General features: G+C 40.7%; 1 protein-coding gene across 2 annotated transcripts in view; it reads right to left on the minus strand.

Moving 5' to 3' along the window:
• mbpa (myelin basic protein a) overlaps positions 1-14168 on the minus strand; it is a 146423-nt gene that overhangs the window by 45336 nt on the left and 86919 nt on the right. For both annotated transcript variants that reach the window (XM_039736343.1, XM_039736342.1), the window contains exon 3: positions 13720-14165. In XM_039736343.1, coding sequence (XP_039592277.1) covers positions 13720-14165 — 446 coding nt within the window. The remainder of the gene's footprint in view (positions 1-13719; positions 14166-14168) is intronic.

A 14168-nucleotide genomic window follows, 5' to 3' on the forward strand; every position in this document is an offset into this window, starting at 1 on the left:
TGCAGATGCCCAAAAGAAGGTGGCATCTGCAGCCTACAATCCTGTTTTTAAATGGGTGCACAATCAATGAAGCAGAATGAGAAAATACACACAATGAGCCTCCTCAATCACCATACCTGACAAGCCATAGACAGCTCACTTGATATCTTTGTGGTGGAGAGGACATCTTCATCTTCTGCGAGGATTTAACAGATGACTGGAGGCATCAGACAGTAAATAAAAGTAATTAAACTCAAAACACTCTTCACCATCAATAATCAAGACGAGGGAGAGAAAGCGATAGCAACAAGAAGTCTGCCGTGTTCATCGTCTTCTTAGGCCAACTTTTAATTTTGGTTTTCTCAAATGTCTTACAGGCATGCAAATAAGCAGACTACATTAACATTTATTTATTTGGCCAAAGTGACTTACAGGATCGGAGATACAACTGGTTACATTTCTTTTTTTCTTTTTCAAATTGGAGCACCAGCAGGTGAAGTGACTTGCTCAGGGTCACACAGTGTCAATGGTGGGATCTGAAGTCCAAAGCCTTCACTGCCTATTGAATAGATTGAGTATGGAGGTGACGGTGGTCATAGGTTATTCTAAAAAGAAATAATGTTTTGTGAGAATCTGTGGCTTGGGGGCCTGGGGTTAGGAGAATTGGGGAACATTAAGAATAGTTGGCATTAGATTAAGCCTTGCAGTTGGGTTTGCGTTGGCATTTATCGGAGTAGCTTTAGTGTGTGTTTTGGTAATTTCAGCACTATGACTTGTTTGTCAGGTGATTTTTATATAAGAATTCTCATTACCTTATGTGTGTGTGGTGGGGCAGGTTTTGTGTGTTTTTTGTTCATAGGATATATTATATGGAAGTGTGGACACTAAAAAGACTAAATGGGGGGCACTGGGAGACACCAAAGGGCTAAACACACACAGACACGTCTGTGGAAAGCTGGAGGAATGCAAAGAGTCTGGGGGAAAAAAAAGGGCATCAGAGATAGCATAACTGGCAGTGATTGTGCTGCTACCCTTTCACCCAATTGGTGTATACACTTATATACGTACATATATTAATATATTGTCATAAGAGGAAGTCTGACACAAGATTTGAGGGGTCCAATTTGAGGGACCCTTTGGGGAATGGATGTGAAATTTACACGGCAGCTCACGTGCTTGTCTTTTGTTTCTTTTTAATGGTCGGGAGGACAAGGACCAGGAAGTATGTCTTTGAGCCTGACTTGGACCTTCTGCTGACTCCACCAGTTTGAGTCTCCAGGGTATACAGCCCAGAAGATTAAACAAATGGCTGGCATTTTAGAGCAACTCTTAGTGGCAAACCGGAGAGACGAGATAAAGGAGCACAACTACCCTCGGAGAGCAATAAATGGGTAGGTCTCCTCTGACATGTACTCTCCTTTACTATATATAATAAATATATATATATATGTCAAAAATGTATAAAAACATCTATCTATCTATCTATCTATACATACTAAAATTAGGATCTATCTATTTATCATACTACAATTATAATCTATCTATCTATCTAAAATTAGGATCTATCTCCTGCCTATAATACTAAAATTATTATCTATCTATCTATCTATCATACTAAAATTATGATCTATCTATTGTGCCTCCTCCAGACCGCAAGGGGGCGATCGCCCTGGTTATATTGGGGGCCACGGGTAGACGGCTTGGAAGCCCAAACCTGTAGGGGCCTGTGGCCACCGCCTTGCGGCGCCCAGGTGCCTGAGGAACCCTGGAGTCCAGCACTTCCGCCACACCAGGAAGTGCTGGGGAAGACGACAGGGGACACCCGGACGGCTTCCGGGTGCGCAGCGGGCACTTCCGCCACACTGGGGTGTGGCTAGGACTGATTGCCGGATAGCAGCTGGAGCCCATCCGGATTCCCATTTAAGGGGCCGCCTCCCTTCAGTCGATAGTGGATGTCGGATGGAAGAGGACGGAGCTGGAGAGAGGACGGGAGGCGGCCAAAGAGAGAGGCACAGTGACTAAGAGGCTTGGACTTTGGGGAATCGGTGCTGGAGGCACTGGGGTGTGAGTGCACGTAATTATTGTACATAATATTTGTAAATAAATAGTGTGTGGTGGAACTATGTTGTCCATCTGCCTGTGTCCGGGTCCCAGTTCTCACTATCTATATTGCCTACTATACTATATCTATCTATCTATCTATCTATCTATCTATCTATCTATCTATCATACTAACATTACGATCTATCTATCTAAATTGCCTACTATACTAAATTATGATCTATCTATTGTGGCAGGTGGCTGGGTGTGGTCACCAATCAGCCACCTACTTAAGGAGCCGCCCCTGCAATCAAGGCTGGAGTCGGGTGAGGAGGAGGACGAGGTCGTGGCAGAGGAGGCGAGGAGAGGCCCGAGTGTGTTGTGTATGAAGATAGTGGCTATTGAGAGCCTAGACTTTAGGGGGTTTGGTGGCAGTGCACTTGACTTACTTTGATAAATATTTGTAAACCATGTAAATAAACGTGTGGTGATGGCTAAACCGGTGTCTGCCTGTGTGTGTCCAGGCCGCCTTGTTTCACACTATCTATCATACTAAAATTAGGATCTATCTATCTACGTATCTTGCCTATTTATCTGGTCAAAATACTACTGGTCCCATACTTCTGGTTTTTATTGAAATGTAAGCAGTTCTAGCACAGTGAATAACTTGAACTGTTACAAAGGTAAGCAGTAACCTGCTGCAGGTTAAAAATAAACGTTAGGTTTCCAAAAACTGAAATATATCGTCACTTTCTGAGTTATTCAAAACATCCCGTTTCAGGGAACAAGTAATGAGGTAACATCTTACAGATCTTTTACTGCAGTGTAAGTTACTTCAGCCTTGAAAGTTAATGCAGACAATTCCCACTTTCTGCAGGTGCCCCAACTTTTGTTGATTACTTACAAGCCCTCTGTCCACATACAAAGCATGGTGGGGAAAAAAAACACCCTCTGAAGCATTAACTGGACAATATTGCCATCGTAATGGTAAGAAAAAGACAACTAAGAAAGGAAGACAGACAGACGGACCATTTAAAACCTCCTAAAAGTGCAGGCCTTTCCATCTGAGAAACTGAAAAGAAAGCCAAGGTGTCAGCGAGTACAGAGTCCTACACCATCAACTTGGCGACTGGAGGCGGCAGGTCTGGCAAACCCAGAAGAGAAGTTTCTGAGAGTCAACAGCTTGTGTGATGGGAACGTCACAGGGGAACGGCTTCAAGCACAGCCTAACAGTGTTGAAGTAAGTAAGTCTCACTTCTTGTGCTTCGGTTTTAGAGTACATTGAGACATTAGGCAATGTCATTCATTAAAAATTGGAAAACTGGGGGTGTTAGAAAACTTTCACTGGTAGTGTATATCTATCTATGTAACTATCTGTCTTATAGTGACTGTCATTATATATCTATGTAGAAATTATATTGTGCTTCCTTTCTTTTAATATAACTTTCTATATCCATTTGCATTTCTACGCCCCTTTAGCTTATGAAATCCCCCTTTTTTCTTTCCAAGTTAATGACAGTGACTTGTCACAAAACCATTTGAAGTTTAGAACCTGGTGGTTTCACAGACCATTCAGGCTACTGCTACATAACTACTGATAAAACTGGGCAATGCAATGGGAATGGGAAGTAGAATAAAAAAAGAGGGGTAATCTTGGAAAAAATTTAAGAGCCTGGAAAAAGACAGAACAAAATATGACCCCAACACCGTAAAGTATGAGGGGAAAAGATAAAGTAAGTAAGTAAGCAGCGGGAATCAACCAGTTAAGTCTCATTAAGCAGCCTGTCCAAAAAGTAAAACACAAATGGCTGTCGAAAACAGGAGGGCAAAAGTGGGATTACTGCAGTATAGCAAAGATTTCCTCAGTAACTCAAACTACTGTCAGATCACACTTTATAAACTTGTAGGGAATATTTGAAAAATATTTTTAAAACTAGAAAAAAGACACTGTAGTAGAAGATATGAAAACATACTCCCGGACTAAAACGATTGATCGCTTGAGAAGATTAAAGCCTGTGGCAGTGATGGGAAGTAATTATTATTCAACTGCAAGATTTATAATAAACCATTAAACCGGTAAATCCATCTATGCATTTGGTAGCATATTCTTTGAAAAAAAGACGTGTCCTTACAAGGATGTTTGCAATTGTATCGCAAGGTTTAGTGGTGTTGTATCTTTATAATAAGGAAAAAAAATTAAAAGGTTATTTCTACGCTGAACAAGAAAGAAGGTAAGAGACACAAACTCTTTAGCTGTGACATGACTGACATGTCAGGGACACACCTGGTGACACACCTGATACAACATCTCCAACATGTCAGTGACACACCTGATTTAACGTTTCTAACATGTTGGTGACACACCTGAAGTGACAAGTCTAATATGTTGGTGACAAACCTGATTTAACATGTCTAACTTGTCAGTGACACACCTGAAGTAACAAGTCTAACGTGTCGGTGACACACCTGAAGTAACAAGTCTAACATGTTGGTGACAAACCTGATTTAACATGTCTAACTTGTCAGTGACACACCTGAAGTAACAAGTCTAATGTGTCGGTAACACACTTGATTTAACGTCTCTAACAAGTCGGTGACACACCTGAAGTGACAAGTCTAACTTGTTGGTGACACACCTGAAGTGACAAGTCTAACTTGTTGGTGACACACCTGATTTAACATGTCTAACTTGTCAGTGACACACCTGAAGTAACAAGTCTAACGTGTCGGTGACACACTTGATTTAACATGTCGGTGACACACCTGAAGTAACAAGTCTAACAGGTTGGTGACACACCTGAAGTAACAAGTCTAACGTGTCGGTGACACGCCTGATTTAACATGTCGGTGACATGTCGGCGAATACAAGCGGCTGAAATGAGTTTCCTCCGCAGGGTGTCTGGGCTTTCCCTTAAAGATAGGGTGAGAAGCTCAGTCATCCGGGAGGGGCTCAGAGTAGAGCCGCTGCTCCTCCGCATCGAGAGGAGTCAGATGAGGTGGCTTGGGCATCTGATCAGGATGCCTCCTGGACGCCTCCCTGGTGAGGTGTTCCGGGCATGTCTAACCAGGAGGATGCCCCGGGGAAGACCCAGGACACGCTGGAAGGACTATGTCTCCCGGCTGGCCTGGGAACGCCTTGGGATTCTCCCGGAAGAGCTGGAAGAAGTGGCCGGGGAGAGGGAAGGCTGGGCCTCTCTGCTTAAGCTGCTGCCCCCGCGACCCGACCTCGGATAAGCGGAAGAGAATGGATGGATGGATGGATGACACACCTGATTTAACACGTCTAACATGTCGGTGACACACCTGATGATGGCTATAAAGCCAAAACTTTATGTCTTTTACCTTCTTTCTTGTTCAGCACAGAAGTAACCTTTTACATTTTTTTTTTCCTTTGCAGTGAAGATCCCTTCACTGTCTGTTATGCTCTTTCACCTGAAAAGACAAACAATGCATCACACCCAGTCAAATAGGCTATTGTTATAACATTTTTCCTGTCACTCATCCTATTTATTTGAAGAAATCAATGTAAAGGCTTTGGTCCGTGAGCCTTAGCTATTTGGCAACATGTAACTCTCTGGTCCCACTCACTCATGCAAATTAAGGTCCAACTGGCCAATCAGAGGAGTGCCTTTCACGGTTCTTTGCAGCTTGGGAGCAGGAAGGTGTATTTGAGTGGCAATTTGCTTGTTTGAAATGGACCAATCAGTACCGGGCTGGATTCTGTAGGATTGGGCTGTAAAGGGCCTGTGAAATCCTGCAAGGCTGGTTGCGGGCTTGCAGGTGTGCGACTCTGTGGACATTTCAACAGTTCATAACGACCCCAGTGGGTCTGTTAGTTGACAGGAGCAGTTCTCTGACTTGCAAAGTGGGAAAAATGCTGTCTACAAAATATACAAGTTGAAGTGAAGTGACCTCTCTCTAGCAAAATATGAAAAAGTAAATTAATTTGCATTTGAAGTCGTGCAGAATATTTAGCTGTTTGTTTTAAGGTTAGGCGATGGGCAAGAGAAAGCCTCATGGGGTCAAATGGATTTCATTTATATATTCCTTGATTATTGGGATATTCACATTAGCGGTGGTCTTTATTAGAAGTTTATTTTAGTCATACAATGCACCCTGGCCACCCCTTGGGCTCCGACCATGACTTCAAGCTATAGACAGAGAGAACTTTATTTGTTCCCAGGTGTAAATCTGGCTCTTTAAGAAACTCTTTAAATAAATAAATACATAAATAGGTAGATGAGTAAGAAACCACATAAGTAAATAAATAAATAAACGCACTCACACATATAGCAATATAGCAAAAATACAAATTTCTGTACACACAAATCTCACACAATTGTGCTGCTCTGAATAAGAGAGGAAAAAATAAAGGGTATGGAATGGTGCAGACATTACTTCCATGTACATGACACTTTAATGATAATGATATCTCTCAACGAGAGAATTTACAGTACAGTGAACATTATATCGTTGCTGGGTTGCAGTAATCCAGGAGTTCTACAAATGCACAACTTTCCGAGAAATATTCAAATTTTAAGACGGAAGAAATCAATTTCGACTTTCTGCAGACACCAAGCTAAAATCATCTTTTCTCGACATTTCGAACCTAATATCACTTGATAGGGAATTTTCAAACTCATCATTAAACTTTTATTTACATGGAAATAAAATGAGCACAAAATGATTCACAGATTGGGAATGTGGTTGGAACAAACACCTGGAGCTTGGGGGTTCCCAGGACTGCACTTGAGATCCACTGCAATAGAGAATAATAATCTCAGATGGCTTTATCACAAAATGCAGGAATCAATACATGGATTTGAGCAGCCCACGCAATTAAGAGTGTTGAAGGCCACAGTAAAACAGAATTTCTCCAAATATAAAAATTCATCTTATTAAGAACAACAACAAAAATAAAACAGATATCCGTCAGGCTGTTTCAAAATACCCCATATCCTGCATGAGACTGACAGCCTTTTCTTATGTTACGACAATTCAGGGGTTTCCATGCAGACCTTCACCGAGAATTACAGTATGGTCTTAGGCTTCGTTTCATCCTGTGCACTTAGTTTTCCAAAACCCTTTCCCCCCTTTATTTCATTATTTTTTTTAAACAAGTTGTATTGTTTCACTCTTGGTTATTGTGCTTAGAATAAAATTAGTGCATTGTTAGACAAATACAAACACAATTTAAAGAGCAGACATTCACGCACAAAATGGTTTTGTTAAAGAGTTTAATTGAGAATCACAAGCTGAAACATTCATCTGAGAGCTAGAAAATAAAATTAGAATGAATATTATTGTGTAAGTAAAGCAGCGGCACTGTTGAATGGATAACAGGGAACATTTTATTAACAAGGATTTGCTTCTACACAATGCACAGAAGTAAAAAAAAACAAAACAAAAAAAAAATCAATGAATGACATGAGCGTGATTAATTTAACAAAACTATTGCATGCACTGTATTTACTTTTAAGGCAAGGCTTCGGCATATGCATGGCCTAAGGAATTGCTGGGCTTTATTATTTAAGGAGACATGGTCATTGCTAGGAACAAAGACTACGGGAGATGACTTTTAATGTTATGTATATTTCATGCCCAATGTCATGCAAAACCACTTTTCTGGTATACAGTATATATATACTTATATACTATATATTTAAATATATTTAACAAATTCAAAACGTAATATTCAAAATATCCCAGAAACTGAGGGATATGTAACGATCCACTCCAACCTTACCCAACTGGTGTTGCTAAAGTGTTAGTTTCTCTTTTGTCAAATTATGCAGTATTTTCCCAAAGAAAGAAAGAAAAAAAAAATCTACAGTGAATTCAAACACAACATAAAACCACAAATCCCAAATCCAATCAATCCGACGGAGGGTCAAAGTAGGACCATAGGTTATCCTGGCCTTATCAGAGTTATAAAACATTATTCAAGTCTAAAAACAACTTTTATAAAATAAACACAAAAAAAGATTACTGGAAATAAATACAAAAAGTCTTATTTATTAATGATGCATGACAACAATTTGGCAACAGCAAATAATTTAAAAAGTCAACAGTGTTGTTTTATTATTGGCTACAAATTCTCTAAATGACAAAATTCAAAATTTACACCTGCATTGTACATAATATTTTTTAAATTACAATGTCAATTTTGGTAAAATTCAGCATACTCAAAATTTTCATATTTTCTGTACACTTCTATTTTGGCATGAACAGTACCCTTATATGTAATGTGTGTCTTGTAAGAGGATAGTTCGTACACCCCGAGGCAAACGAACGAAACCAAACTCTCACTAAGCATGCATTTAGCGAGGCGATGCTTGACAGCACTTGCACAACGGCCGACTGTTCCTCCTGTTGTGATGGCCTTTAAGAAGTTTGGCGTTTCAGGAATCCACACTTTCAAGCACATCCAGAAAAAAATCGACTAGATAGAGATAAACTGAAGTCAATGTCATTTCGGAGGAATTAGACGAACAGGATTTACCAATTGTTGTTAGGACTGAATGGTCTATTCTCATCAAAATTTCTCGAATGTTCTAAATGGTAGTACTTTGGAAGATGAGACTAGGCTTAAAGACATGGCAGTGCTAGAGAACGTCTAGAGGAGAGTGATTAGGCTGACGACTGAGAGTAGGAGTTACGAGGAGAGATTGAAGTAGTTGATCGCTTTCGGTTTAGCAAACGTAGATTAAGAGGGGACATGATTTACAATTACGAAAGGAATTAGTATTGTGGATTCCGGTTGTTATTCTTCAAGGACCCAGGCCATAGCTGATTTTGCAAAAACGTTAGCAGGTTTTTCCTTATGCAAAGAGCAATAGACAACTGGAATACATTACCAAGCAGTGTGGTGGACAGTCGGACTTTAGGAACCTTTAAATCTCAACTTGATGTTATTTTGGGCAATCTAATTAGTAGGTTGGACAAGCTTGTTGGATTGAATAGACTGTTTTCGTCTAAAATGTTTGAGGGAGCAGTGCTAACCACTGAGACAGCTTTGTGCCATGTTGGCTTGATCTTCGTATGTTCCTGTGACAAATACATGGTTGGAAACTTGATGCGGGCAGATTTTTGCACAGATGTTAGAGAAAGAATCATAGACACATTGAATAAATGAGAAAGTAGTGTAATGGAGAAGAGGACTTTAAGGATCTTTAAGTCTCGACTTGATGTTATTTTAGGGACTCTAGATGAATAGGACGGGTGAGATTGTGGGGCTGAATGGCCAGTTATGCTTAAGTTTTAATTACAATGAATGTTGGCCGACTAGGGCATTAGGAACAGTAACCCTTTATCATTTTTAAAGCAAACAAGACCAGGATTTTAAGAATCATTTTCTTAACTCATTTAAAAATTATGAAATAGTACAGTGAAAGCCGATATTTAAATCATAAAATTAAACTATTGGTAAGGTGCTAATAAAAGGATAAAGGAGACACGACTCCCTAAGTTGACAGGAACCCTAAGGAATGTATGCCACCATTTAATAAAAGTGAACAAAATAAAACACACTGTTTCTGTCTTCCCACAAACAGTCTTTGCCATTTCTGAAGCGGTTAAGGTTAGGGTTGGATTAGGGTTGGATGGTAAAGTTATGTATCGCATCGCTTTAGTAAAGACGCACGTTTGTCTGTTTTTTCCAACCTGCTATCCCATTCCAGGATTGTGGGGACCCAGAGTTTATCCTGGTTGCTCACAAGTCAGTTTATCACAGAGCACATTCAATCATAGAGATAATTTAGTGTTACCAGTTAAGCTAACACTTACAAAATCCCTGGAGAAAACGCCTCATGACATGAGCAGAATGTGAAAACAAAGCAGTGCCAGTAAGCTCTCTGAGAATCTGAACTGGGACTGTGAAGTAGCAGCACTAGCCACAGGGCCACCATGGTAATAATAGAGAGCAAAAACTATTTCTAACTAACTAATTTGTTATTACATAATCGTCCATCCCTTTCCGTGAATTTACAAAGATCACATCGATAAAATGCACTGCTATTGACAAAATCTATTTGGCTATTGTATTTAGAATTTGTGAAGGTATCGATTGCATAAATCAGCATCGCTTTGAAGGCTCTCAGAAGAGGAGGAACTTGAACCGCCTAGTCAGTCACTTCGTTGAGGTGTTTCTGCATAAATACTGTACAGCGTTACGCCGATATTAGTATGGCTTGGATGTGCTTCTCTATAACTTAGCAGTCCTCTTGTAAGGCCTAAAATGGAACGCTGTAGAGCTGCATAGAAAGTGCGGTAACAGACTCACTAATTTTAGTATTTATATTATTAGCAGACACACATATAGTACTATATTATTTATTCAAACAGGGAGGTAGAGCGAACCCAGACACAATTTCAACGTGCAGTATCCTAAATAAGATCAAAATTATCATTCTGTTTATTTAAAACTCTTCTAACACTGGAGAAGTTCACAAGAGTCGTGCGAGTCTGTTAGTGTAGGCTCTTAGATATATAACATGCTCCTCTAGTTTTTAGCAGGTACTATATGAAGATAAACTAGACAAAGCGTATACACTTGATTGTACGTTTCATGTGTCTCTCTCAGTGGTGGCCGCACACTAACTATCGAATGGGCCTGTGGCATAACCGATCCAGGCAGATGATTCAGGTTGAGTGCTAGATGAATGTCGAAAAGACCAATGGCATAGCTAATACAGTTGGTTAATTCAGATGCCTCTGCATGGTGAGTGTTCGATGACTGAGGAACCGGTCAATCGCATGGGTGAAAAGTGCGATACACAAACACACGGCTATTCCATGTCACGACTGGTTGATTTCCATGGTGAACGTCTATGGCGTAAGTGACTTACACGGAGGCCTAGTGTGGGTCTTTAGTATGGGGATGCAGAGATGAAGATCCAACATAAGCGATGGAGATAATCCACACCCATACTGACAATGACATGTTGAGAAGGAATCCATAACACCCACCCCACCGGAGCTGTTAATCAGTGTGCGGCCATGTGAGAGTCACTTAGGGTGATAGCTCTGCTTGAGCCAACCTTGGCTTGACTACAACTACGTAAATCAATGTGTCAGATATCGTCTAATCTGCATATAGAGTACATTGTAGGTCCAGCGTATCAATCTTCTTCAGTTACTGCAACCAAAAAAACTGAATAAAATTTAAGGATATCATGATCCTACTTAACTTACAATAGTCGTAGAATAAAAAAGAAATTACAAAGACCTTGGCTATAATGCATTCAATTCGGTATGTACTCTTAAATGATGTACTTAAAACGAAATGGGACGTTATGGCCAGAAATCTGAAAAGCTGGCTTTTGGCTAACAGGCACTTACTCACATGCGGGTCATCTACATAATAATTTCCCTTGCTGTTCACAGTATTTACAATAATATTGTTTCTTTTGAAGACTACCGTAGCATACACTGAGTTACTGGAAGGAAAAGAGGAAAAACCTGGCAAAGGGCAAACTCGGTGATGAATCGACCCGATTCTGTTCTAATCCGAAAGCGGAAGGGATGTTATGCTTTAGATTGTGGAAGATGTGAAGAAGACGTATCGTTTTGGTGATAAAACAAACTTCACAAAGCTGGGAGGATAACATTATTAACAAAAATCTCATACGAGAGGCCTATCCAGCATGATCATATTTAATTCTGTGAAACAATAGGCTCCTTCTTGAAAATTTTAGAACAGGGAGCTTCATGTATCGTAGAACAAACAGAACAAGATAAAATTCAAACTGATTGTGGAAGGCTTCATGTGTAAAATACGAAGGTTGAATGAAAAGTAATGCCTCCAGTGTTGCATCACATCAGCAGATGGCAGCACTGATACACGACAGTTTTTTTTAGGTTCACCTCGGTTGATGGCAGGTCATTACAGTCAATGGTTGCTTTCCTACTCTCCACGAAATTTGCTCAAAGATTTGTGGCAATCAGGAAAATGCAACTGAGACACGTAGTTGAAGACGAGATCTTGACAGCCTTTTAGAAATATGCAGATGGGATTTTGGGACCATCTAGCTATTAGCTAAACAAACGGGCTTGATGGACTGAGTAGTCTCCTCTCGTTTGTTAAAATTTTAATGTTTCTTATGTTCTGACGGACCCTCGTCCGTGTGATTTAAACAATGTCCTGTGATTGAGCTCCTGATGGCGGAGGGTGTTGCTCCAATCGAAATTCACCAAAGTATGTAAGCTCTTTACAATGATAACTATGTTTTATCACTGGGCAAAAAGATGCAAAAAGGAAAAGTGTAGCAGACCTGTGATGGCATCTGATGAGGTTCACACGGGGAACAGTTTAACAAACAGACGAAGGACATTCGATGAGAAATTGAACATGTGGGTCAAATTCTTTGCTATTCTTGTGCATGAAGGCTTCCTCGGAATGCTCACGGCTAAGATGAAAGCCACTAAGGAAGGTGAATTTCCCTACCTTACCGCATCCACCAGTCCAGACAGTCCAGACTTGACTACCCTGTGATTTCCATCTACTTCCGAAATTGAAAGAGGAATTTCGCGGGCATCACCACGCATCCAGATGAAGTTGAAATTGATATCAGGACACGATTTACGGACTTCTACCACAACGGTTTCACTAAAGTTGTTTATCGTTAGCAGAAATGCATACAGTTATCTGGTGACTACGTAGAAAAATGAATATATATGTCATTAAGGGGTGTATTCAGTAGGTGATTTGTGTTAAATTTATTAACGTACTCCCATCCAGTCACTAACAATAGTCATGAAGGTATTACTTTTCAAATAACTCTCGTACTGTAAAGCAAGCCAACCACTTAGTCTAAGGGGGGCGGGTCCACTATTAAGACTGAGAGAGACGTACCGAAGACCTTATCCTTGATCCCCTCAGCAGCAAGAGCAGTAACAACATCAGTTCAAAGCACCCACAAGAACGCTGAGCCAGCATAAATGGAATTTGGTCGACCTATATGTCTGGGGGATGGGTGGGGGTCTTTTGTCAGTCTCCAAAATATATTAGCATATCCGATAATAAAAGTTACAAAATACTGAACAAATCCAACTGTTCGATCATTCGCGAAAAACGAACCTGCGTAAACTCGAAGGCATTCGAAAGGCGAGCAAGCAAATACTGTCGTTCCCATACAGCATACAAATAAACTGCTTATTGAACATAATTTGTATCAAGGCTCAGCAAATCTCATTGTTTAGTTTTAAATACAAAATCCCGTTCCCCAACCTGTGATAAATTTTCAACAATTTTCCTCTCCCACTAATTATTAGGCATACCAGTAACTTAATACGTTCAATACAAAATGGTGCATTCAGAAATACTGTTACTCGACTCTGACATCGAGAACACACATCGCCGACGCCACATAGTGCGTCACGGAGGACGGGGGTCTGTAGCTCAAGTCCACACCTTTTAAAGCTAGAGATAGTTTAAAGTCCCCCACTATGAGACCCTTCAATTGTGAACCACGCCCAACAGCACAGACCCCATTGCAAAAATGCTCATTATTGTTCTTGTTCTTGTAAATGCTTCAGTAATTTAAATACAAAAGCCCCCCAAAAAAATAAAACCCACCAAAACAAAACAGAAAACATTCCCTATAAGGTAACAAAAGTTTGGCAAACATTTTAAGTATTTAACTTGGGGGGAAAAAAAAAAGAGAAATGCTTGTTTTTCGTCCTTTATTCCTCAAAGCTCACCTTGCCCGATCCTTTCCTGGTGGGTTGCTTTTCACCCCCAAAGAATTTGCCAAGCTGGTCCAGTAGACCAGTGTCCCTTTGTCCCCTAGGGTTGCCATGTCTCGCATGGTCCGAGGTACTTGCACTTGCCATTGGTGACGTTCTGTGGCCCTGAGGGGACGTTGCAGGCTGCTCTTCGGTACAATCCGAGCACTCGGAAACTGCTCCACTGTCCTCTGCGATGGTCTGCAGCTCATCTGACTCCGAGGGGCGATCTTTGAAGGTGTTGTCCTCGCGACCCGGTGCATCCCGGGAAAAGAGGCGGATCAAGTGTGGGCGGTTGGCAGGGCATTCAGCTGGGCTGGCGTTGATCCAGGCATTCTTTGGGCATGCAGCACCCTTGGAGTCTGTCACCGCTGTCTTCTCAGTGGAGGTCCCATTGTTCTTGCTCACATCTGCTACGTTCCCTG

Source organism: Polypterus senegalus, chromosome 15 (assembly GCF_016835505.1).
Source record: "Polypterus senegalus isolate Bchr_013 chromosome 15, ASM1683550v1, whole genome shotgun sequence".
NCBI lineage: Eukaryota > Metazoa > Chordata > Cladistia > Polypteriformes > Polypteridae > Polypterus > Polypterus senegalus.